The sequence below is a fragment of the Catharus ustulatus genome, chromosome 3 (genome assembly GCF_009819885.2).
Source record: "Catharus ustulatus isolate bCatUst1 chromosome 3, bCatUst1.pri.v2, whole genome shotgun sequence".
Taxonomy (NCBI): Eukaryota; Metazoa; Chordata; class Aves; order Passeriformes; family Turdidae; genus Catharus; species Catharus ustulatus.
The window spans coordinates 42041998-42067192 of record NC_046223.1 but is presented as its reverse complement, the minus strand read 5'-3'; the positions used below and the strand labels follow the sequence as shown (position 1 = coordinate 42067192).

At 36.4% G+C, this 25195-nt stretch overlaps 1 protein-coding gene across 21 annotated transcripts in view; it reads right to left on the bottom strand.

Annotated features, from left to right (window-relative positions):
* AFDN (afadin, adherens junction formation factor) overlaps nucleotides 1-25195 on the bottom strand; it is a 113102-nt gene that overhangs the window by 67847 nt on the left and 20060 nt on the right. For 12 of the 21 annotated variants that reach the window (XM_033053854.2, XM_033053865.2, XM_033053871.2 and 9 more), the window contains exons 2-9: nucleotides 12050-12245; nucleotides 10424-10539; nucleotides 8754-8917; nucleotides 8142-8302; nucleotides 7022-7179; nucleotides 3135-3246; nucleotides 2533-2700; nucleotides 1104-1148 (exon numbers count right to left, since the gene is read on the bottom strand). In XM_033053854.2, the coding sequence (XP_032909745.1) occupies nucleotides 1104-1148; nucleotides 2533-2700; nucleotides 3135-3246; nucleotides 7022-7179; nucleotides 8142-8302; nucleotides 8754-8917; nucleotides 10424-10539; nucleotides 12050-12245 (1120 nt within the window). The remainder of the gene's footprint in view (nucleotides 1-1103; nucleotides 1149-2532; nucleotides 2701-3134; nucleotides 3247-7021; nucleotides 7180-8141; nucleotides 8303-8753; nucleotides 8918-10423; nucleotides 10540-12049; nucleotides 12246-25195) is intronic. The other 9 variants (XM_033053855.2, XM_042779082.1, XM_033053867.2 and 6 more) reach the window with 3 other exon arrangements.

The window sequence follows — 25195 nt, the reverse complement described above, 5'->3', positions numbered from 1 at the left end:
TTCCAGTGGCATGCAATCAGATTTCAATTCTTCCTAGATAATGGTCAAGTGCTCCTGCAGAGTCCATCCACGATTTTATAGTTCAGCACACTATGACATCTTTCTGCTCTCTGGAATAACAACGTTAACAAAATGGAAGCCTGAATTCTATTCACATAATTGAGCACTGGACACAAATTCAAATACAGTTCTTTGAATGCCAGTATTCCACTCCACAACCATAAAGCAAAGGGTGAGCAACGCACATGTAGTTCTGTTATAGCAGTCCAGAAAATAAAGTAGGAAACAGGAACAAAAAAGAACGAAAGGAAATTCCAGGAAATTCTGGAAAAGGAAAATAAATTCCAGAAAAGGAAAATAAAGGATATTTTGGTAGACATTTCACAATGAAAAGAAAATGGTTTTGTATTCTTGCCTATTTGGTCAAATCAGAATGCATCGGCACATTACTCTAAACTCTAAGGAGAATGAAAGATCTATAACAATTTGCACATTAAGCTATCAATTTCAGACACTACTGAAAAAACCTGTACAAGTCTACTGTTTAAACTGCTATATCTTTGACATACATCATTAATGTTAGACAAACCAGGCAGCAGAAATACCAAAGAATGCTATGGAACACAACAGAGTAGAAACTGAGGTCATTTTCCCAGGGGTCTAAATACTGTTCCACATAACAATCATCACAGATTTCATCCACTGCATCAACACAGTCAAATACTGAAAAGGACAGTTAAGTTCCATGCCATTTACTCAATAACTGTTTTAAATACAAATTCTGCAAGCAGACAGATCAAAGAACTTTTAGTTCTACCACAACATTGCTTGTAAACCACCTTATAAAATTTAGCTGTTAATCGTAGCTGGAAGGTTGAACTCTTTGGATAACAGTACATTCATGATCTATTTGATGTTTGTTCACAGATCAAATCATTAAATGACAGCTGACAAAACATAACTACTTCACAGCAGTAGTCCCTTGGAAAAAAAACCCTGAAGATAAATAAGATAGCCCTTCATTTGTCATAAAGAAACGCAAGATTTACAGTCAGAGAAGTTTTTAGTGACTAATGAGAGAACAGTATCAAATGCAGCGTTACCTTCATAAGCGTGATAGTTGTAGTAGGCAAAGTGATTCCTTCTCCCTGGGGTTAGAAACACATGCAGAGGACCCAGGTGAAGGCAGCACCAGCAGGACAGATACCATGCAGAACATGCGGAGGAGGGCAAGAAAAGAAAAGACAGGAAAGGGTGAAACTGTAGCCAGACAACACCTATTCAATTTATAAGGATGAAGTTCATTAAACTCTTCCAATTTTAGAAACTGTGTAGAATATAAAGACATCAGTACTACAAAGCTACTGAATGAAACAATCCTTATGGTTTAGAGAAGTGACAACAAGCTGTTAGAAGAAAAACACGAACAACAGTCCCACAGGCTATGTGTGAAGCTCAGCACACAGCACTGACACCTGCAGCACTTCAGACTGGGTTTGCTCTCTCCATTCATGGGCATCTCGTGCCACTGGCCAAGTACAACATTTTAATGATAAAGCACAAAATCCCAGGAAGAGCAAGAGAACAGGATAAGAAATCAACAATACTATTAAAAGAACCCAAAATATTAATATGCAAACCAAAGTTCAACCTGTAGAACATGACAATACATTTCATATATTCTGTGTACTAATAATTTCATCTGGATTTACAACAAACAAAAAAATCTCCTATGCTGTTTGACCATAAATTTAACCTTTTTTTTTGCAGTTCTGATCCAGCAAAGATTTCAGCACCAACTTCCAACCTTGCTTCCCAAAAGGTACACAACCAGACCTCAAACTGTAACATTTACTTGAATACCTGAGTATACTCAAGTAACACTTAATAGGTAAAAGACTTGTATGTAACTCAATCACCAAAAATGAAAGTCCATATCCAAATCTATAAACATGAGGATGACAGAAAGTAAGAGTATAATTCATGTATGTTTTATCAGTAGTTGTGCTATACACAATTAATCTTCCCTGGCTGTTCCTAGATCATAAAATTACTTGCACATTATCATGAAGACCAGTGACTTCTAATTATGCCAAAATAAAATTCAGCCTTGCTAGTGATTTGAAAGTTCCATATAGGCTAAAAAATGTTTAACATCTAAGTTTGATTTAAAAATTCATGTTCTTGTCCTGTTAAGAACCGTGATTTTCCATGTATGGCACTGTCAAATACCAGGTACACTACAGTGTACTTGGGAATGTAAAGCAAATCAGATTTAAGCTTAGTAAATAATCTCTCCCCTTTTTTTCACTCGAAACATTTGCTGCTAAGATTTTGATATTACAGCAATATGCATCTCTGCCTTTAGAACTGTTATCTCCAATTTGGAATCTGACATCAGAAGAACAACTCACGTGGCACAGACTTCCTGCCACCCAGTTCCTCATGCTTACAAAGAATGTATAATTTTTGAAAAATGCAAATGACTATATTGTATTGTAATTTAGCTTATGAGATAACCAGAACTCTTACCTGGGCTTAATTCTACCAAGTATGGTAGTTTCTCAGGAGGAAGGCAAGAGCCATAGCCAGACCCGTCAACTCTTTCCTTCCCCTTTAATGGCTTTCCATCAGTTATCTTCCTGGTTTTCTTTGGGACATAATCAGGAGGCCGCCTTTTCAACTGAAAGACCAGTATTCCTAAAACACAGCATTATACATCCTTTGAGTCACACTACCAGTGAATAAGCACACAACCAACATCCACTAATCTGCAAGTGTCCCACTGGATTACTTTCAGTTTACTAAGTTCCTGTAATTTCTTTAGAATAGTTTTAACTTAAAAGTAACTACACACAGATTAAAAGCACACTTCAGTGAACAATTTAGAAACTTTGGGATAAAATGCAAAACCTTTCTACTTTCTAAACCTTTCTACTACCTAATGATGCAATACTACAAACAGTATTTTCATTAGCATAATGAAACAGTAAATAACTAATACTCCCTATTATTTTAAGTGTCCAAAACCAAAACACACTAAAATGCATGTTAGAATTTCTTCCTTTACAGGAGCTCCACAACATGACTTGCAATTCAAGGCACAAAAATATCTTAAAGGCTTTTGGACATACCTTTATCACTAGGCCACTCCCTGAATATCTGCAGTGGACACTCATCATCATCAAGAATAGTTTCTTTAGCACCTTTATCATCAGAGTGCTGAGCACCAGGAGGCAGCATGACCTAAAAAAGAATTAGCAGTTTTCAAGCTGTTAGTGGACAATCAGAAGAACATTCAGGGGCATATTCACTGATAACGTTTTTTTGCATGTGTTGTTTATAACAAGAGATAAGGTAAATGAATTCAGTGACTTGGAATGTATTTTTTTTTCCAAGATTTTCTAACACTCCTCTCTCACCTCTTACCACAGCTAAATCACACTTCCCAGAACACCAAATAAGTCTAAAAAGCAGTGAAGAGCAAGTTACGCTTAAAGTAGGCAAGACCTTCTTTCAGTAAAAAAAAAATTATTCCAATTTCTCATCAGTTAGACAAAAAAAAAAAAAAAAAGAAAGAAAAAAACCAAAACAACAACAACAAACCACCGTGGAGATGATAGTTAAAAAACAAAACTGAATTTTCCATTATTATTCCACACACTGGCATCAGCCTTTCATTTTGCTAATGCCATTCTGCTAATGTAACATATACATCTCTTCAGAAAGGACACAACAAGCTGGCAAAAACTGTCACACCTGCTGCATCCTTGTCTTAGTCAAAATTTACCTGGTCTACACAAGGGACTAAGGGTACAACTGGAGCATTTCACACAAGTGCTTCATGCTACCTAGCTCTAAAGAAGAAACAAACCAAGTATACTTTTGGAACAGAACTACAGGTTGTTCCTACCTGATACAGCTATATCTTACAAGGCAGAGGAAGGGAGAAACCTTGATTCATAAAATCTGATCTTAGAGGAGACACAGCCTGCAATTTCATGCCTTACTGCTCCCCACAGCAATCAAGAACAAGTAACAATGACAGGCAGTATTACAATTATTAAAGACAGATATTTCAAAGCTGAATCAAAAAACAAATTAAAATAGATTGTACTCCCACATTTGTAATCCTAACAATGTTATTTAAATTCATAGACAGTTCTATTTTAAACAAACGACTTCAAATTATTCCCATCTCTGAACTGAATCATGACCAAGGTAAGACCTTCTGAAGTGATGCAGCCATTGGCTACAGCACTCTACTACACTGCAGCCCTCTAGAGACTTTCCACTCTCATTTGTTCCCTCCTTTCCACACCCATTTTTGTGTTAACCAAGTTCTCACAGATCCACCTCAAACATCCTTTCATCTCCTTCCAAGAAGGAAACAACTACATTTAAGATCAAAAGTATGTAATACCTAAACCATTTTCTATGCAAAACTTGGCTAAACATAGGACTAATTAAATTATCTTTAATTAGATTTTCAAATAGACAAGATTTTATAAAAGAAGGAAAACATTAAAATGCATAAACCAGAGGGAAACAGAAACACATCTACAATCAAATCTTATCTTGCCAAACTACTCTATTTCACATCTCAGATTTTAAAATCAATTCCACATATGGGATAATTAAGGCAACACTGTGTTTCAAGTCATGTTCAACAAGCAACAATCTTAAAATTCCAAAGCCCTTGAGACAGCAGGTAGCTGTTACAAACCACGAAATACAGGCAATACAAGGACCTGACCAATACTGGACTGGGGAGAAAATTAAAGAAAAACCAAATGCAGTGAAGCCAGAGGAACAGATGTGTTACAAATGCACAGGCGCTGCTTGAACCTGATACTATTTCTACCGTGGCACTTGGATAAGCATCTGTACTCAGCTTTGGGTTTAAGGGTAGCAATGGTGAACTAGACAAGCTAGAGAAGAGGGGACACAAAATGCACTGCTCCCTTCATCCTCCCAGTCATTCACCTCCTTGCCATTCACCTCCTCTGTCAGGAAGTGTGGGCTGATAACTCAGATATCCCTCAATTTAAAGACGTCTGTGACCTAACCTGTAGAAAGATACAGAACGAACACCACATATCTGAGCTCCTGCAACCCAGGGGGCTTCTAATCATTATGATGCCATTTTAGAAAACATCTCTGGTTTGGGCAAACCTCAGTGAATGCTGAACACTGCCTCAGTGCCACACACAAAACTAAAATTCCTACATTTTAGAATAATAGAAAAACATGGGAATAAGTCTGTGTAACTATTGGGTTTTGGCTTATAGGTTTTGGCTTACAGAGATTTGCTTGAGTTTTTCAAAACAGATGCACTTAAATATGCTTTTGTGAACCTGCATCTATACAGACTGTTGAGATCAAGCACAGACATTTTCCCAATTTCTGCAACAGCACAGGAAATAGAGATGGGTCAAACCAGCCTAATATCACAAATTTTGGAAGCAGTCTATAAATGGAAATAAACACAAAACTGAGAATTAGGAAAAATACACTCTGCTTCATCATGAGTGTATTCATAAGCATATAAAAATTATCATAGAGTCATTCCATTCTATATTTATTAATTTAAAATGCAGTGAAACACGCAGAAAATACAAGCTAAGAAATTTAAATGAAGCCCATAGGAACTTCAGACTTAACTTTCAAAACATTTGTTGGAAAAAAGTAGGTAAATATTTGAGTATTAAGCCCCCTGTGGTAAGTATTATATAGAGATCAAATTATCAGACCCATCCTTAGTACAAGTCACACACGAGAAAACCCTATGTTGTAACAGGTCTTCAATAAGCTCTTCTGTCATTTTAATTTTTTTAAAGTAGAAACAGTCATATCTACTGTATACTTGAGTACATCTGCTTATTGTAATTAATCTAGAAATTTCCTTGCAAGTTGAGAACACAGGCTCTGCACATGCCCCTACTAAAACAACAAAAAAATCCAACTAACAAAACAACGGCAACAACACCACAAAAAACCCCACAAAACTCTCCCAATGGATCTTGCTAGAATACTTAATGTCTAATATCTGTAACAACCAATTCTTAAAAAAACCCAATAAACCTACTTACCATGAAATGCATATTTTTGCCTGATATTACAAAAAGTTATTTGTGTCCTACCCTCAAGTAAAAAATAAGTGCATGCTAAAACCGAAAGTCTAATCAGGATTCTACTTTCAAGAGTTAACTGGTTTGCCGCATGCCTGAAGTCTAATGCCCTGAGTGAATATGCACAGGTAGCTTAGAAGACTGTCTAATTAATTTGACATCTTCAGAGATGTGCAGTGAACCCCACATTACTCAGGGAAACTCAAACCAAGCAAACTGAAACAAACAAAACACACACATTGGAACAAACTGGTGTCTGCTTGCTTACACAGAAAAGCACTTTAGAACAAGGCATAAAGGTACAGCCTGATATACTGCAAAGCAATGTACGAAAGCAAACAACCAATAGGAAAATACCATTTACAATAAAAGTTGTCAATAATGTTACAAAAATGTCTTAAAATGTTTATTTTTCAACTGAAACTTCAGGAGTGATCTTTATTACAGCCTTATAATGGTCTTGTCCTGTAACTTAAAATTCATCTTAATAGTTAAGTAAATGTCAACTGCTTAAATCTTCCAGACACTGCAAATAGTTTTGTGCACAAATTTAGGTATCCACAGGATGAACTATCGGTTTATACATCATAGTGAATCATCAGCACATTTAGTGATACAAAGCCACAGTGCCCAATGAAGAAATACGCCATTTCCAGTATTAATGTTTTTCTATATAGTAAGCAGTAATTTGGTACGATTGGAAGATTAATGTTTTAAAAACAAAAAACCTGACATGCCACTTCACAATTCCTGAGGCTGTTAGATTTTAGGGGGAGGAGGGGGAACTTAGTCACAGAACTAACCAATTCATTCTATTTAGCTTGGAAGCTACTTCGAAAAAAAACCCAACCAAATATGAAATGTGAGAAGATTGTGTTTTAGTAACTTACACGAGCAATACAATAATCCTTGGGATTTTCTTTTTCCAGGCCATATTTTTCCAGTGCTTCAATAACTGCAAAATCTGCAGTATCTGTAGTGGACAGCAGGATTGTCTTGTATGGTATATTTGGTTTTAAACTGTCTGCGTAAATTCTCAGCGTTCCACCTTGGAAACCAAAGAGAATCAACAATGTAATCAGAGAATAAAAAGACAGACATGAAGTCATTTATTATATTTCTAACAGAATATATAAGAGCAAACCCCTTTAGAAATAATTTCATTACCTTACTAATACAAGAAAAATTATGTAACATCCCCAAAATAGATTTATCTCTCCCATTGTTAAAAATCTCCAGTGATATTTCCATAATTTATCTAATGAAGTCATTTTTCCAGTGTTTCACCATGCTTAGTATTACGTGAAGTTAAAATGAAAGAGCTGCAATGACTGGTTGAAGAACAGACCTTTCCCATCTTGACAGAAGCCTGCGCTGACCTCCCCTTTCTTTAACAAGCCCATTTAATATTTCCCTCAAGACAATGTCTTCTACACCTCTTTCTTCACTACTCTTCCATGAACAGAATACATCATTTGAGATTTTATCAGTTCTAACATTGCTTCAGTGTTCTTTTCTAATGATGTTTATACAATCACTGTTGTTACATCCCCACCCCATGAATGAGAAATACTTAATCACTATTATTCACAAGATCTACCAGAATCCTTTATGCAGAACAATCAGTCCTTTACATCCTTTATTTATGCTACTGATTGAATTTTCTCTTTCAGGTCATTCAACTTGTTCTTAGTACAATGAATGTCAGTTATTTCAGCCAGCCTCCTCAGTTTGCCAATCTAAGTCCATCCTTCCTTCTTTCTCAGTTTAGCACTGTTAGCAAACTCAATGAGCATACCCACTACTGAAAGCTTTGACTCATACTCATCATGGAACACCCTCCTGTGGAATCTCACCTTTAAAAATCCTTCATTCAGTTACACTACAAATAAACTAGCCTTGTGCAAAACATGTTGGAGAAAGCAAAACTTACGTCAAATTTACAGGAGTTTGTGTAAGAAACTAGTAAAAAGTTTACTATTTATAACTTAACCAAAGAACTTCAAGTACCTGAGTCTGGTCTGCCATCAGAACTACGAAATTCCTGCATTCTCTTCTCTAGTTTTTGCTGTCGCCGCCGTTTCATAACCACCTCAGGATTGGATATTGTGCGAGTGAAGCTGGTCTCAGGCATATCTTTGTAAACCTCAGCTGCAAGGCGAAAATTCTCACTGCCAAGTTATTTTAAATAAAAAGAATGTCATTAGGAGCTTAAAATACATATATCCTTATTACTTCACATAGGATAAAAAAGCAGCAATATTCATACACACAGGAGCTCATTCAAGTTATTGTAAGATGGTTTCTACATGAATTTCACTTTTGCTAAGGTTAATGCTGTTCACATAGCCATGCTCACCTGGTATAAAAAAACCAACTTATGGACTGCTAGTTGCTAGTTTTCAAGGAAAACAAGAGGTCTTCTACCTCTTAAACATGGGGGTAGGGAGAAAGGCATTAAAGAAATCTTACATCATATCCGTAACTCTATTATGATTTCCAATACTGCAAAGCATGGGAAACCTGAGTTAGTATGTGCTGGCAAGTCATGGTTTTGCTTTTGCAAATGCACTTAGAAACGACTGTCATTTAAGTTTTAAAAAGTAATTTTACACCACTTACATATCATCCCCATGAAGAAGTCTATCATCTTTATCTGATGCTTGTCGCAGTGCCTCTTTTTCACGTCTCTTTTTTTCTTTTTTTTCTTTTTTTGAGAGAGTTCGCTTGAAATTCTGAATTACTCCCTCTTTTTCTTGTTTTTCAGGCCCATTACTCTGGGCTTTCTGAAATAAATGAGTTTAAAATAGATTCCATCAATTTCAATCTAAAGAAAAGTTAGTATTGGTTTTAACTTTGCAGATGAATCTGTTTAAGACACAGTCTCACCGACCCAAAACCAACACTCCAGGCAACAACACTCCACTACACAGCAACAGGAGTAATACTCTCAAAGAAAACACATAGAAGGCAAATACAATGTCATGTTCCAAAGAAGGCAGTAACTGATTCTATTCAACAAAGTGAAGAAACTGCAGAATTTTACTTGAGTAATACCTGCTATCTACTTGGCCTCAAAAGATTAAGTGAAGGTTGCAAAATAAATTTTTGCTTCTGACTAAAAATACTCTGTAACAATGCTATGCTTCAACTGCTTTAAAGGCAACTGTTTACAGAGGACTTTCCTCCAATGGTGTATTTTTCCAAGTTGTCATTCCAGTGTTCTCTTCAATTTCTACTCCTTGCATATGCAAGATACCTGCAATCCAAGGCTCATTTGCCTTCTGTAGAGAAGATTACAGAGCATGAGAGAAAGAAGATGCAGATTTTCTCACTTCTATCAGGAAGTGAAGAACAGAGAAGGAAGATTGCAAATCACTTAATTCAATTAATAGGAATAGCAGGGTTGGTATATGCAGTGCAAGACATCATTAGCTTTCCCTTCCGCCCTGTAACATGGATGTATCCTGTAGTCAAAACCCAGTACAGGTTCACGCAGCTATACCTAAAGCACTTCTAAAATTAACAAGCTCTAACTCCAAAAGCAAAGGAAATTTAGTGCTCAGCAGACGATCAAAAACTTGCCTTAAGATAGCCCACACTGAACTGCATGTTTCCCATAGCTATAGGCTATAGGCAATCAAGGTACATATAATATATATCATTACGTGACTTCAGGAGCCAAAGTCTAAGTTAATGTTTAAATTGCTAATATTAAAGTAAAGCTGATGTTCGCAGCTCATTCATTTTGCATTTGGATGAGAAAAAACTAATCAACAACCAAAAAAGCAAAACCAAACTGAAACAAAAAATCCCTGCACAAAAGGAAAGAGTCTTCCATCATTTTCAAGAAACAGAATGTTACCTCAGGAAGTAATAATTTTTAGCTCTCTTACTCCCCCTGGCATTCCCCTTTAAAAGTTTTGCAAGTGGCAGGATTACCTCCTGGTATTTGGTACCATATACTATTTGAGGAAATTTTCAAGTCATCATAATAGAACAAAGCAAGCTTTAACCTCTCTAGGCATTACATGCTCCAGTACTAGACAGCTACATGGATCACAGCATCACCAGCTGCAGAAAGATAACAAAAATGCTATGTTGCAAAGATGCACCTTAAATACTGAAAATACTTGCTCCAGATATTGAAGGTCACGAGTAGCAGTTGTTTCCAGGAATTAAAAAAATAAAAGTTATAATATATATAATATAGTATATAATATATAATATATAATCAAACCCCACAGATTTCAAACCTGCTGTTACCACTAGCATGCTCTGTAAAGACTCACCTTTGGAGGAAGTGTATCATTTTCATTCTTGAGGACAAACCTCCCCTCACGATCATCTTTGTTCCAGTTTAACTGTACAACAAGAGGCTTCTCATCCACATCTAATCTTCTTTCTTCTTCAAAAAAATGAAAAGCAGAAATAGTTACTTGGTATCTCAAGAGCAAAGATATTCAGAAATAAGTTAAGCTTTTTAAAAAAAAAACGTAAGGTTTGCTTAACAGAATAAATCAGTTTATGTTTTTCTGTTAAGCATAGGGGCAGAAGGAAGGCTTGGGAATGTAGAATCAATTGCATGTCCTCTTTCCAGCAACGAGCCCAAGTGTATTCCATCTATCAATGTAAGCTAAAGATCCCCACAAGGTAGCCTTGTGTAACTCCTTTGTCAGAACTAAGTCTTGGAACACAACGTTACTACTCTGGAGAAGTTAAATCTAGAGTTGAAATGTTTAGTACTTTGTAACATCCTGGGACTTCCAAACACTCATTTTTCTTATTTTAAATTTACTTTCAATTAGACCACAGCCTGGTTGCAGCCCAAGAAATACTACTCTAAAAAGACTGCATAAAAAAAACAAGATTAGAAAATTTAAACAATAAAACAAATCAAAAAATCCCACAACATTATGCAGATCAGAGACAAAATTTCATTTAGTATATTATATCTATTTTAAGCACACGGGAAAACAACTGACAGAGTGGTTAAAAAACTTAAGCAAGTCTTGCCATTTGATTTTCCCTTTGAAAAGAAGGAGACAGCACATATGCCCAGGAAAACAATGATGTCTTTGTGGTTATTTTTATTTAGTAAGAAACACTCTATTGACCTTGCATGCCTCAATCATCTTTTAAAAATCAGGAACTTGCTCTGTAAAGAAAACAATTCCATTTTGACTATAGGTACAGTGCTAACAGATTTTTAAAGAAATCTAAAGCAGAAAGAAAAAAATGAATTATTTTCAGTCTTTCAAATGCAGAATTTAAGGTCATTCAAGCACTTGTGTGAAATTCTGAAGTACAAAAATAAAAAGCACAACCAAAATATAGTTTCTCCTATATGTGTCTCCAACACCACCACACACACTATCACCTTCTAATCTGAAACATAAATTTTAGCAGTAACAAAGGCTATTTAGATATCTAAGTTCTTCACAGGTAACACTAGAAGATCTGTTTAAGAAACACAGTGACTTCAAACAATATTAACCTGAACTTCCCCCAGTTTAGCCCTAAAAGAATGAGCTACAAGGCTACCATCAAAGGCCCACAATTTCAAAGAACGGAAGATGCACTCTTAACTACTCTAATTTAACAATCCTAATCTCCTATTATAAATTTAGTCTTTACCTATTAATCCTAAAAATTGCAACTCTCACACAAACGTCAACAAACTAACAAGATGTCAATTACAGCATTTAATAGATCATAATCAAATCTTACATAAACTGCAGGCCTGGTATGCATAATGCCACTCCCCAAAACACAATTAGTAGCAATATATTTAGGAATGAAAAACCCAAGTCTCACATGGTTCAGAAACTGGGGGCAAACTTTCTAAAGATACTTTGGCTTGGAGTAGATATGATGGTGGTGTGGATGCAGGAAGGACTTAATGGATAAATACAAACCTCCACTAACATGCACTTCATAAAGTGAGTATTTAGGGGATGACAACATTCGCATGTCCGGTCGAAACTTCTCTGCAAGAGTTTCTATCACATCTTGAGTTGTGGCAGTACTAGAGACACGGATACATTTTGTTGCAAAATTTCCAGCTGCTTTGTCTTGAAAGTAGAATCTCATTACTCCATGAAACTCGAGATCCTGTAAAGAAAGACAAATACAAATCTGAGTGCTGGCTAACAGTTATAAGGTTCAGACTACTTTTATTATTTGTTACAAATTTATTATTAAAATATCAGACCTTCAAATATTACATTGGTTTTCAAAATTTTTGTAACAGTAGAATTTAAAACCAGGACACTATAAACTGAAAAAACTAAAAAAGAAAAGGTTATCCCGGAAAAAGAAATTAAGGATTATCTACTGCTGAAAATACTTAAGTTGAATTTTTAAGTATTCAAATTTAAAACCATTGTCAGGAGAATTAATAAAACCTCTTTTCTAAAACCTAGAGACATTTTGAAAAATAACTGAGAACAGGCTCCTGCAGCCCAAGTCTGTAAAAGTGTATGCTCAATGAACAGCAGCATGTCTTGAAGAGAACAGCTGCTTGTCACAGAAATCACAGATCATCTTTTCTCTCCTCTTTCCACCCCTTCATGCACTCCTCTTGTGCCAGCATCTGTTTGTCCCAGAAACATCCTTTTAAGGAAGTTAAATCATTTGACTTGATTGTATTTTTTTTATTTTAAGAAAGGTCAGTCTTTGGTACAGCTCCCTAAACACTCTGTGAGGGAAAAACAGCTCCAGCACCAACACAAGGTGAAGAAAGGGACTGCAGCTGTCAGTCAGGTGGTTACACTACAACTGCCACGGTAATTTGTTCAAACTATTGCAAATTCACATGCTCAAGTGTTTTCATTAGTCACTGGAACCTCTACTGCAGCACACCAAACTTCAGGAGGACACTCTGCTTATGCTACTCCACCACTGCTCTGAACAACAACTCCAAATTCAAATTTTAGCTCCCAGTGGTCTCCTGCTGGCCAACTCTTGCCTCTTGCATAAATCTCAGCAATCACGGGGCTCTCCACTCAAGGGGAATCAAGGATATTCAAGTCTCCAGTTGACTTTGTCAAGTTTACTCTAGTTTAATAATCATTGCTCCTGTCTTCACTCTCCAGAGGCTTTGAAAGAGGCAAATCTTTAAGTGTTGAGGACAGTGATAGATTTTATGCTAAGCACAGCCCTTTCCAGTACTACATCTGATCACAGGACACACATCACAATGCTTCTTTGAACAGCAAAGAATCGAAATATTTAGTGAAACTACTCTATCATTCAGAAGACCTTTGCAAAAAGAAAGGAAAAAAGAAGAGTATTTTAAAAAGAATTAAAAAGTCAAATAACCTACACTTAGACAAACATCAATGTCACCTAGATACATGTAGAAGTAAAGCACTGTTCTTCCCAGGATACTCCCAAGCCTACACAGAAGTCGAATGAAATGCACCACGGACCTCAACAATGGCCAATTGTGTTTTATTCTCTGTTGTTATCCTAACAATTTAAAGAATTAATTTTTCTGAGCCTGTACTGCTGTTCCCACAGAACTATCTATTGTACTTCCAAACCAGTGTTCCTTCCTGCAAGAAAGTTAGAGTTTCCACATTCCTCACTCAACCTAACTCCCATCTCTGAATACACCCTGAGCTTAACCGCAATTATACAACTGTGAGTATAATTCTTCAGCTGTAAACATTTTTATAATAGCTACTACTCACCTCTGAAAAGCATCCTGACTACTTCATTTCTTATTTTTAATTATATATATGAAATTATTAACTAATTATCCATACAAGGACCCACCACTCTCACGCAGAAAGATACCAAGTGACTTCTGGAAATCCTACCTACCATAGTGAATTGATACTTCCTCACATGTGCTCTTGCTAACTCCCTCAATGAATTCCAAAAGGTCTGAAGCACACATTTGTATTAGTCCTGCTGACCTTTCCATAGTCTATTATAACAGACAGCATGTGTCCATGAATTCTGTAGGTTAATGCGGTTTCTTCTCACACAGATAACATCACCAGTGAATGTCATTTGTAACACTGGCTTCACACTGCATTTGCATCCAACGACCTGAAGGTGTCCACCTAACAGAGCCATTACAGACCACTTCGTACAATTACTTCATCTCTCACTTCCTACAGCTATTGGATGAACATTCTCTGGTTCTAGTAACTTACTTTGTTAACGTTTTCTCTCTTAAAAAAAGCTGGTTTGAAAGCATTCCTCAATTTTTTTTATGTCATGCTTTAATATTCTACTTGTCAGATTTTCTAATTTTCCTCATTTGGATACTACTTCAACTTTCTAGTAACTATCTTTGCCTGATATTCAGTCATGCCAGCTTCCTTCCACACTGCCCTCGACAGCTGGCATGCTTTGGTCTGTTCCTCCAGCACAGAATCTTTAACTCTCAGCAGGAGTAGGTACTTGGCTACTTACTTGCCCCTTTTAGCTTTAACAACCTTTCCTAGGGCGGGTACGCTGCATTTCCAACTGGGTTGGAAAGTTCTGTACTTTTTGCAAAAAAAACCAAAAACAAAAACAAAAGAATCCAAGCGTGTCATGATCTCTAGAAAGGAGAGCATTCTCGCAGGTAATATTTTGAGCCACATTCCACACACACTTTTGTGCAGATTTGGTTTAAATTGTTGCCTCTTCTGCTAATACCACACAATGGTAATGTTTCACAAAACAGATACCATATTTTTATAATCAACTTAAAGTTTCAATCCACTTCTTTGATCGTTGCAAAACACAACATGAGCCTTCTGCAGAAGTATCACGAAGCACAATAATGTCCCATTTAGAACACTTATTTCCCTTAATACAAAGGTTTTCCCCACCACCATCTCAAGGTACTGCTGAAGCAAGAATTTTAAAAGAGAAAAATGAGTACATTGCTAATCTTTCCCATGCATTATGTACCATGTGAGTTCCTATACAGAGATAAGATTCCAGTAGCTTTTTTTTTTTCCTCTTTTTTTTTTTTTTTTGGGAGAGGAGATTATTTTGCTGAGGACACATTCCGCTGCCAACTATGCAACACAGGCTTATTCAAAGAGGATGTAAAGAACAATCCATATTAAGTTTTCTAAACTACCAGGTTTGTTGCTGTTGTTAATATTAGTAATATCGATTATAATAATAATAATGTAAGTTACAACTTATTTCTACTTCCAGGCACTAAGAAAGTAGATGAGACAAAAGTACATTCTGAATTCTCAAGATACAATGTCTCTATAAGCAAGTTTTGTTTTCATTTTCCAAAAGAAGTAATGTGTTTTTCTAATATTGCCATTTGACAATCTGGATATAAAAACAACTGAACCCAGTGACCACTGGCCATTTCCCCCAACCTCATCTACAGCAGCTTCTCAAGCTGTCTCCCCACAAATGATGTTCTAGTCCCCTCCCCCCTATTTTTCCCAAAGTTTTCTGTTAAAAAAAAAAGAAAGACTGTACAACAGCATCACAATCTTCTATCACTTCCCCATATAAAACTCCTTTTAATGTTTCATTTCCATTATGTTCCTTGGGGCATTGCTAGACTATTACACATTTAAATACAAGTATTTGATGATATGGAAGTACTTGGTTTCACATTTCAAAAAATCAGGAAATAGGAGACTACAAAAACAAAACAAAAAAAACCTTTTAGTCTCCATTATTCTTTTGATATCACACGTGTATTTGTGTACGTGTTTAGATACAGTTCAAGCCATATTTAACTTTCCAGTCACGTGCTTAGCAGATAAATCCCAACTACACAGAGACAGATGCCACCACTCACACTCAGACAGCAAGGTAGGCATTGCACTTTATGTCCCCTCTCCACCCTAACTCTGCAATAAAGTGTTTATTTTTCAGAGTTTTGTATTTAATTCTCAAACTCATTCACTACTGAATTTCCTTGTCAAAACTGCTACGCACACTCACTGCAGTTTATAATGCAAACTTGTGCCAAGAAAAGAGGCTAAAGAAAAAAATCACTTGTCCTAAACCAGGTAGATACAGAGGTATCCATTATTCCCTGATGTACTCTTGTAAGAGAAGGAATCTCCCCAAAACATAAACCTCTTGAAACCAGCTTTCTCTAAAGCTAAGAACTATCCTTTATGAGTAAACAAAAGCATGGCATATAGCAAAAGTCACCTTTTTAGGCCTTTCAAATAATAAAGGCCATTTTCCTCAAATAAGAAGCATAATTATTCCTTTTTATTACTATCAAATGAAGTTATGGTAGTTTCCAAAAGCATATCCTACTCAAAAGGTTTCAACTTACATAATAATTACCAGTTAACCATCGTTTCTTGGTTTTACAAACAAAAGTAAGCTGCACCACCTCTTCCTTAGGCAAAAAGGAAAGAGTTTATAGAAGCATTTCAAATACCTATGTTATGACTTTTTGCATTAAGTCAATGACAGGCAGTAACTGCTTCAAAACCAATAGGTTAAATGTTCCAGAAGTGTGTCTTCAGAAAATAAAAAACACACTAAAGCATCAGAATAAAACACCTGAAACAACACTTTCACTAAGTGAGTGAAATGACTTCAAAATTCTACAAAATCTTGTGAAAAGCTCTGATTAAACATTCTTAGAAAACATCTGCATTCAGTGCTATCACTCTCCTCTGACACTGTCAAGGACCTCAGACCATCACCAAATGAAAAAGAGCACTTTGAAAGCAGGAAGCAAACAAACTTTGATACACAATGAAGTCAGTCACACAAAACACCCAAGTCATGCTTAAAAACTGAAGATGTGAGGTTCAAGTTATCAAATCAATTATCATCAATGTTTTCCATGAAGCTTCACAAAGGCGACTCCTGTTTCTCAAAATAGTTCGATCTTTAAATCTAGTTGCCAGTTACTTAGTGTTAAGGGTGGATTTCTGCTTCAAAGCAGTAATCAAAAGTAATAATCAAAATCACTCATTTGAAGCTATGCTACAGAGAAATGCAAGTAAGTAAAACATGAAGGGAAGAGCATCTCAAGCTCCTCTCTCCAACTATGAAGAGTGGTTAGATATACATATGAAAAGTGTTAATAATTACAGAAGGCAAAGATGTTTAATACTTCGGCAAACCAAAACAAAGAAAATCCTCATTAAAAAAATTGTCTACAAAACTCTCTTCTGCCAATCATCCCACTCTTTTTACACAAGAATGTAATAGTCAAGAAGGAATATGAAAAACAAGTAGAGACTGCACTGTACGTGATGCTCAGAAGAAGTCTGCAATGTGACACAATGAGATTTGTAGCAGGGAAACCTGGACTTCCTGAAGGATCTGAGAAGCTTCTGCAAACAAAGCATTAATATCCAGGAGCCATAATCTACAGCCATGCTCACATATGAGAAAGGAAACCTCTCCTTTAAGTGTCAGACATAATGAGAGAGTATTTATCACAATATGTAGGGCACAGCAATGAATGAGATCAAGACTACTATTCCCACAAGCCAGCAAGGAATAGCCACAGGCTTTTAAACTCCTATCCCACCTGTATCCATCACAAAGCACTACATACTTCAATATTTAAAAATACTACACACTACCCATTCTGTAAACTATTCAATCTCTGGAGCAGCAAAGAATACACAGGTTTCCCTTCAGAAATCCTCATCTGCACCCCCTCCAAGAGGCTTTGATCTCTTTCAGCTGCATTGATAACACTGTTTGCCTAGCAAGCACATTCTGCATGACTGCATCTAGAAAATACCAAAATCCAGCACTAAGAACGTCACATCTTTCTTTGTGCCCCAATCAAATTCTGCAGGCAAAAATCTACAGAAAACTAAGCTGCAATTACTATTCAGGTACATGTGCTTGTTGCTCAGGAGTTTTGCTAATAGAATATAAATAACAATAAAACAAATCCACAGTGCAAAAATTAGAATTAAAGTACATACAAGTTGCTTTCAAATGAATTAGGGTCACAATATTGATTTAACAGGTCAGCACAGCAACAGTATTATCACTGCAGGATATTCTGAAACATTCATGTAACGCCTTTGTATCTGACCTGTTGTCCTTCTACACAGTAAAATGGAATTGCTTCCTTTGCCTCTCCAAAAGCCATACATACAACAAATCTGTGGAATTCTAATGAATGCAAGAATATTTTTTAAAAAATATTTCCTACAATATTTTAAAACCTGCTTAAATCGGTAAGGGAATAAGCACTGTGAAATTACATAGGGTGAGATTTCTAGCACTCATTCCCAATTCTAGCTCTCAATTCCCATAATGACTGCTCAACTTGAAACTCAAGGACAGACAATACTATTAAAAAGGAATTCCAAATAGTTTCTTTTAAAAAATCCTGGTAACTGTTTTAAACTGTTTTTCATGTAGCAAAGAAAGCGTTCTTGTTAAGCTACAGTTTTTGAGTTAACTTCAAAAAGTGCAGCTTCATTATAAAAGACTACCTTTAACAGAAGAAAGAAAGAACAATACAGATGAAAAAACAGCTCCTATAAAAACCTAATTTTCAACAGCTTTGCTTCCTCTTCCAAACCTTTGACACCTGGATCAACAAAGACTTTCCACTACAGAATGACTCATTCTGCCGCAAAAGTTTTGACACTGTAATGTTCACAGAAGCAGGACCAACAGCTGACCTTTCTGTCAGAGAGAATTACCAATAACTCACAACACGAAGATCATAACTAAGTGAAACCTCCTCTTTATTTTCCTGGCATCTTAGGAAAATGGTATCTTAGGAAAATGGCATCTTAGGAACCAGCCCCACTACAGTATGAGACAAAACCTCAACACCAAAAGGCAAGAGGTACTAGAAACATTTTCACAATATAAATGTAATGCAACGAAGTCAATGCAAAACCCACGACGGTATATCACAAATGGTACACAAAATCTTAAACTAAGGCCAAAATTCAAGTCTATAACTATCATATCCACTAGAAAAAGGATTACCTTTCACAAATGCGGTTTGAATGCCCATGTGAACATCGAATTATGACAGATGTAAATATTTTACTGCATACATTATATGCATTGTCCCTGTTTCCTGTTGCCTATCTGTCCCCAACAGCAAGACTAATTAACACAAAAACTCTTGGGATGAAACAAACAGTACTGTGATCTTCAATACTTTCCTGCAAACTTACAGCTCAAAGATAAAACATTAAGTTTCAAAAGTTACCCATCTACACCAGGTAGATGAAGCAAGCTTTTTCTTGAGCAGTCTTCTACCAGAGCTACCACATTCTGTGTGCAGCCATCAACCACACTTCATTCTGAATACACTGAAGTTTTCATAACCTTTTACAAAATATATTATTACACAAGCAACATGAAGTGTCTTCACATAAGATTTATGAGTCGAAAAGCAGTTACCATTAAAAATGAAAAAAAAAATTGCCAAGGGCACTCCCCAAAAGCATGACAGACATTACCTTCCAACTCTTAATTTTCAAACCTACCGTATGTGATCAGCAAAATCAGCACAGCACTTGCAACACAGCTGCTGCCTGCCCCCTGCAGGGTGTGCTTTGTTAAGCTGCGGCGGACAGCATTTACACAATCAACCAGAGAACACACTGATCTGTTCTTTGTGCAAAATGAAACCTGCAGCTAACTGAAGAAATCTAACAAAAAATGTTTTCAACAATAAGCACTACCAACAGTTTGGTAACTACTTAATCATTCATTAGACTGATTAAATTAAAAATAAAGCTACAGAAGCTTAAATCATATCCCCAAGTTAAAACATATTACCCTTTATAAACTATATTGATGCTGGTGTCATATAGAGACTCTCCCAATACCCTTATACCGAGGACTTTGCAACAACTGCCCACACATCTTCTGATAAATATACCCAACAAAAGCTTGTTAAGAAAGTTGTTGTTTGTTGTTACTATGATTAGGAAAATTGTTTGAAGGCAGTGATATGACAGTAACAAAACAGTAAAGTGATTGATAGACATTTGGTGTATCAAAATACCCTGAAGGTCTCCAACAACAGAAGAGAGGTACAGGCAGAGTTCAATCATACCTGAAAATCAGGTAAAAAAGTGAGCCAAAACCAAACAAAGTCTCCTTTCAATTAATCATGACATATTTAGAGGAGGAAAAATAACAAATAGCAACATGCCTTAATAAAATATTGCTTACCTTTCTACTACTTATCTAGAACCTGTCACTACTGTGCAACAAAGACAATTGCTAAGGAGCAACACCAGAAAACTTAGAGAAAAATTAAAAGTACAGACAACTCCCTATAACACTTGTATCTTAAAAACCCACTGAAATAAATCGGAGTTCTCCATACTATTTACTGTTTTAAAGACTGTTCCTTTTGAACAGTCCCATTTAGAGGAAAAGAAATAGGTTATTACATCCACCTCAAAACAAAATGCAACAGGAAGGGGGAGAATGAAAGTTCAGGCACTGAACTTACACTGTCATTGCTACTTGCAGAGCTGCAATCCCTGTATTTAAAGTATCTTCAGGCATCAATCAGGCCACAAAAAAGACTGCCCTTACTCACTTTAACATTAAAAGTGCAGACACACAGTCAGCAACAGAAACTCTAGTGCTGCAGAAAGCACTTCCTCATACTGACACACTCATTCCCAACTCCTCTCTTACACCAGGCACCAGCATCCTGCAGCTGTACAGCAACATGAATCAGGTTAACTCAGAAGGTATTTCCCTTCCCTTAGTGTGGAGGAAATTGTCAGTGCTGGCAGCCGGGGGAAACTGCCCTTCTGCTGGCACCCTGTGTTAACTTGAAGGAACCATGAAACAACCACCTCTGTCAAGCTGGGCACTTCATTCCCACTTCTGCATCAGCACCAGCACATACCTGACTCCAGCACCAACAGCCAGCAGGCACTTACTGTTTTTTGTCTCAGGTTATGCTGGCTTGCTGTGAAGTCTTGACACAGGTCAGATAAGCACCAGACCAAAGAAGGCAGCAGAAATGCAGCACCCTAGCAGAGATTGGCAGTCCTGATGAGCTAAGTAGAAACTGTAGTTTGTTACAGAAATGGCAAATCTCTCAAATATTTTAAAAACTTAGTCTATAAACACATGGCATTTAGACAAATTAATTTTCTACAGTCACAAACCAAAATTTAGAATACTGTAATCTTAAAGCTATTTCTATAACTGGCATACAAATTGTTAGACTCCAGAGTTACACGATCACTTCTCTACAACTTAAAAAGATTACAGTTTTTTCCTCTGTAATAAAACTCTGATAAGTATCCTAGAAACAGTCTTAAATCCATAAAAAAATGACAATACAAGTGGTTTGCAATTTCATCTGTGAAACTACTAAAAGCTGAAAAGATACTTATTTTTGACTGAAAACTCGGTATCTCTAACAGAAATGTCAAATCTACTTACAGCAGAAAGCTGCATTACTGAAAAAAGCATTTTCACCAGCAATCAAACTTATGAAGCCTGGTTTCTTGTGGCTGTCTTCCCAAAGCTGATCATGGTTTTATTATAGATGGCACAAATGAAATTATTCTTAACACTTCCCTCCCACTTGGATTCTCTAGTGTCCAAAGTATATACACTACTTAGTACAAACTAAATCAAATATCTTGCCTCTTTCTGACCACTGACAGTGGCAACTTCACTGACATAGGCTGAAGATTCAATCAAAGAACCAAGAGACAAATTAAACCCCAAATTTGACAAGCTGGTACGCATTGATAAGCAGTCACTAGCAAATACATAGAGCAGCTCAGAAACCACGCCCACTTCAACCACCTGACATTCACTTGACAAAACATTCATATTTATTTGCTTTCAGTATAACTTCTATATTGGAAATAAAAGAAATAAACTCTCACTACATGACAAAAAAAAGTGACACCAACAATCCTTTAAATGAACAGCTGTCTGGATTCATTTCTTGTAATTAGCACTGTATTTTTTATTATTTTAGTATCAGGCTTTAATATGATGAGGGTATCAAAGAAAACCATAAAAACAGAGTCATTTTTACATAATGCAACATGGGTCATGCCATGTATTTTGCTGACACAGCCAGTAAAGTTTGAGCCAAATTCTACTCTGTATGTGATAAACTTGATTTCTCAGTCCTGTGGATGAACTGGAATTAGCACCATACAGGGTTAAGGCATCCAGCTACACTGACTGAAGGAGAAAAAGGCTGGTGCTATCTGATACTCTGCATGCAGGAGCTTTGGCAACCAGGCTAATTAGTCAGGAGTTTGAAGTAGGAATGCTAACAAGCCTAATAGAAAAAACAAGCACCTGATTCTCCTGAAGTAGACAAACTGCAATTCGGACTCTACATGAAAAAAACAAAAAAAAAATTACCCTAAACCTCAAAACTCAACATTCTGATTTAAAACAATCTTTGACTAGATTTCAAAAAGTTATTTCCCAAATAAGTTAGGTTAGTCAAGCAGGTTTGAAGTAATAATATAAGGCCAAAATGTACCACAAAATGCAACTTTATTGCAAAAAATTCTACAGAAATGGGCAAAGGACCTCTTTCTGAACTACTACTGTTTTTCTTCCCTACCTAAAATACATACTTTCCCCTCTCCTTTTGAAGGGCAAACCAGCCATACTTCAGGCTATGGAATAATCAACATCTACAAAAATAGTTCTGAAAAAAAAACCAAACTGAAAATCTGCACCGATGAATGAAATTTAGTGAGACGATCTGTGTCATAGCCAAAGACACACAACCATGCTGCTTTTATATGCATCTTTATCTAGACTAAACACACACACAAGCTAAGACATCCTTCAGGTTACTTCTACCACACATTCAGAAAGCACAGTATTCATTCACTACAGATAGAGCCAAATGTAGCCAAATGAACACACGAAATTGCGAGTTTTCAACGTTAGAAAGCATTAACTTGAACACTTAAAAAGAAATATGGGGTTGACATTACTACTTCCAAACAGGAGCATGCCCCAAAAAGAGTTGCGGTTTTGTTTGTTTGTTTTAATTCAGTCACTCAAAAACTCCTCCAGGAAGTCTCATTTTGAATTATTTGTTTTTAAACAAACAGGGTAATTTCTTAAAACTTACAAAGCAGTTTATTAATGCCATTAGTTAGCTTAATGTTGGACTACCACGGCCATAGACAGCTTGTGAAAAATCTATACAGTAATTCTAATAATTTGGTAAAATTCATCTGTTGATAGCCTTCTCTCTGCAAATCCTACTAAATCCCGTTGTATAATCTTTGGCAACAATTTCATCAAGCACTGTGCTTGGTGAATGACATTCAGCCTCAGTTAGTTGCATTTAAAAACAACTGCTGACAGCTAAAAAAGGGCCTTCTCTCCAGTAACACCACATACAGTATCTTTATACTGACCGTGGTTTTGCACTCCCTGTTTTGTGATGTTTTCTTTTGACTGTTCTCATACTATAGTCTTCCATTCTAACACAAAAGCTACCTCAAAGAAGTCTCAAGTATAATAAAAAGGTTTCTTCCTAAGGCACCTGCACAACCAAAACATTACTTTGCTTCTGATTTTACTCCCTCACTTCTCTGTTTACTTTTAGATTTGAAAGAGAAGATACCATGGAGCTATCAACATAACAATACACTTTAATGTTTCGTACTTGAGCTGGCGCCCTTCTCACAGAAGAAGCATTTTACATTGCAATTACCTACCAACTTCCTTTCCTCCAATGGGGTTCCACACTTGCTCCCAATCTACAATAGTGTCTGTTTTGTCAGACTGGAAGAAAGTTCATTGGCTGAAAGGTTCAGCTCTCTTAAAGGGCTTGCTTATCTAACAAGAAAATCTCTATACCTGAACTTTCTTCTTTTATACATCTTCCACATTATTACTATTACTACTACAGAACATGGAATGTACTAGTCATAGACCTAGAAATAAATTCCCCACGAAGTCCCTAACTGTTGATTATTGGATGGCTATCTCAAGAGAAAAATTATTCCCTCCGTAAGTCCTGTTAGGGAAAACATTTTTCCAGCAAGGGAAAATACGATACTAAACCAATCCAATGGTAAATAACAGTTAAATTGGAAAGGGCTTTCTCTATTCCTATCTACCCCCACTCCAGCTGTGTGTCATTTTAACTGTTTCAACACAAGCATTTAGGTGAGCTCTAATGAGCAGGTTCAGAGAGAAAAGCCCAACAAGAACTAATCCTAGTCTCCCAGTTTCTCTAAGAACTTCAGCATGAAGTCACATAAAACCCAATGCCAGCATAAAGGAGGGATTAAAAAAAACCCCAAACAAACCTGTTCAATTGAAGAAGGGGTAAAGGGAGCACTCTTGCAGCTAGAAAGCCATTTTACCAGCTTAAGCTATAAATATGAAATCTCATCCACATACTTTTCCCTTGGGTGGCTACTGACACCCAAAATAAAACCAACAGCAACAGTTTACGGAGGTACGGAATGCTTCTGCAGATCCAGAAATCCAATCAATCAGCTGTATGAGAGAGGCTGGCTTCCAGAGTGGAAATAAACTGGTTATCTGTGGGAATGCAGGAATTTCATCATCCCTGTCTAAATACCTATTTCACTTGCCTCAGGATGAACAAACAAAACATTATGAAAGTAATACAGTATTTGAAACACAGTATAATAGACCTAAAAAAAGGCTATTAAAACAAAATCTGATTATAATTCAATTATTAAATCACTTAATTGAGGAGAACTAAAGTCATGTTTTTGTTTTAGTAGTTGAGGACATAGCAACCCATGCCTACGAGTAGCACTACACACAAATAAACACAGTTTTCTACTGCTTCAACTAAAAAAGTAACTAAAGGTATGAAATACCAAGGTGATGTTATTTTCTATTGCAAATAGACTTTTCTCCAAAACATCAGGAGCCACCAAGTGCAGAGTACATTAGAGCACAAATCACCAGCTTCTAACTCCAGCCTCCAAATCTTTTTAAATGTCCTGAGTATAAAAAGGCTCAGCTCAAGCAGGAATGACACAAATGGTACAGGACTTACTCAGCAGTGCCATGAGATCTTCCACAAAACACTGCTGGATCAGATGTTATCTCAGATGTTGTTCACACACAAACCCTGACAGTTTTACAGCCCTGAG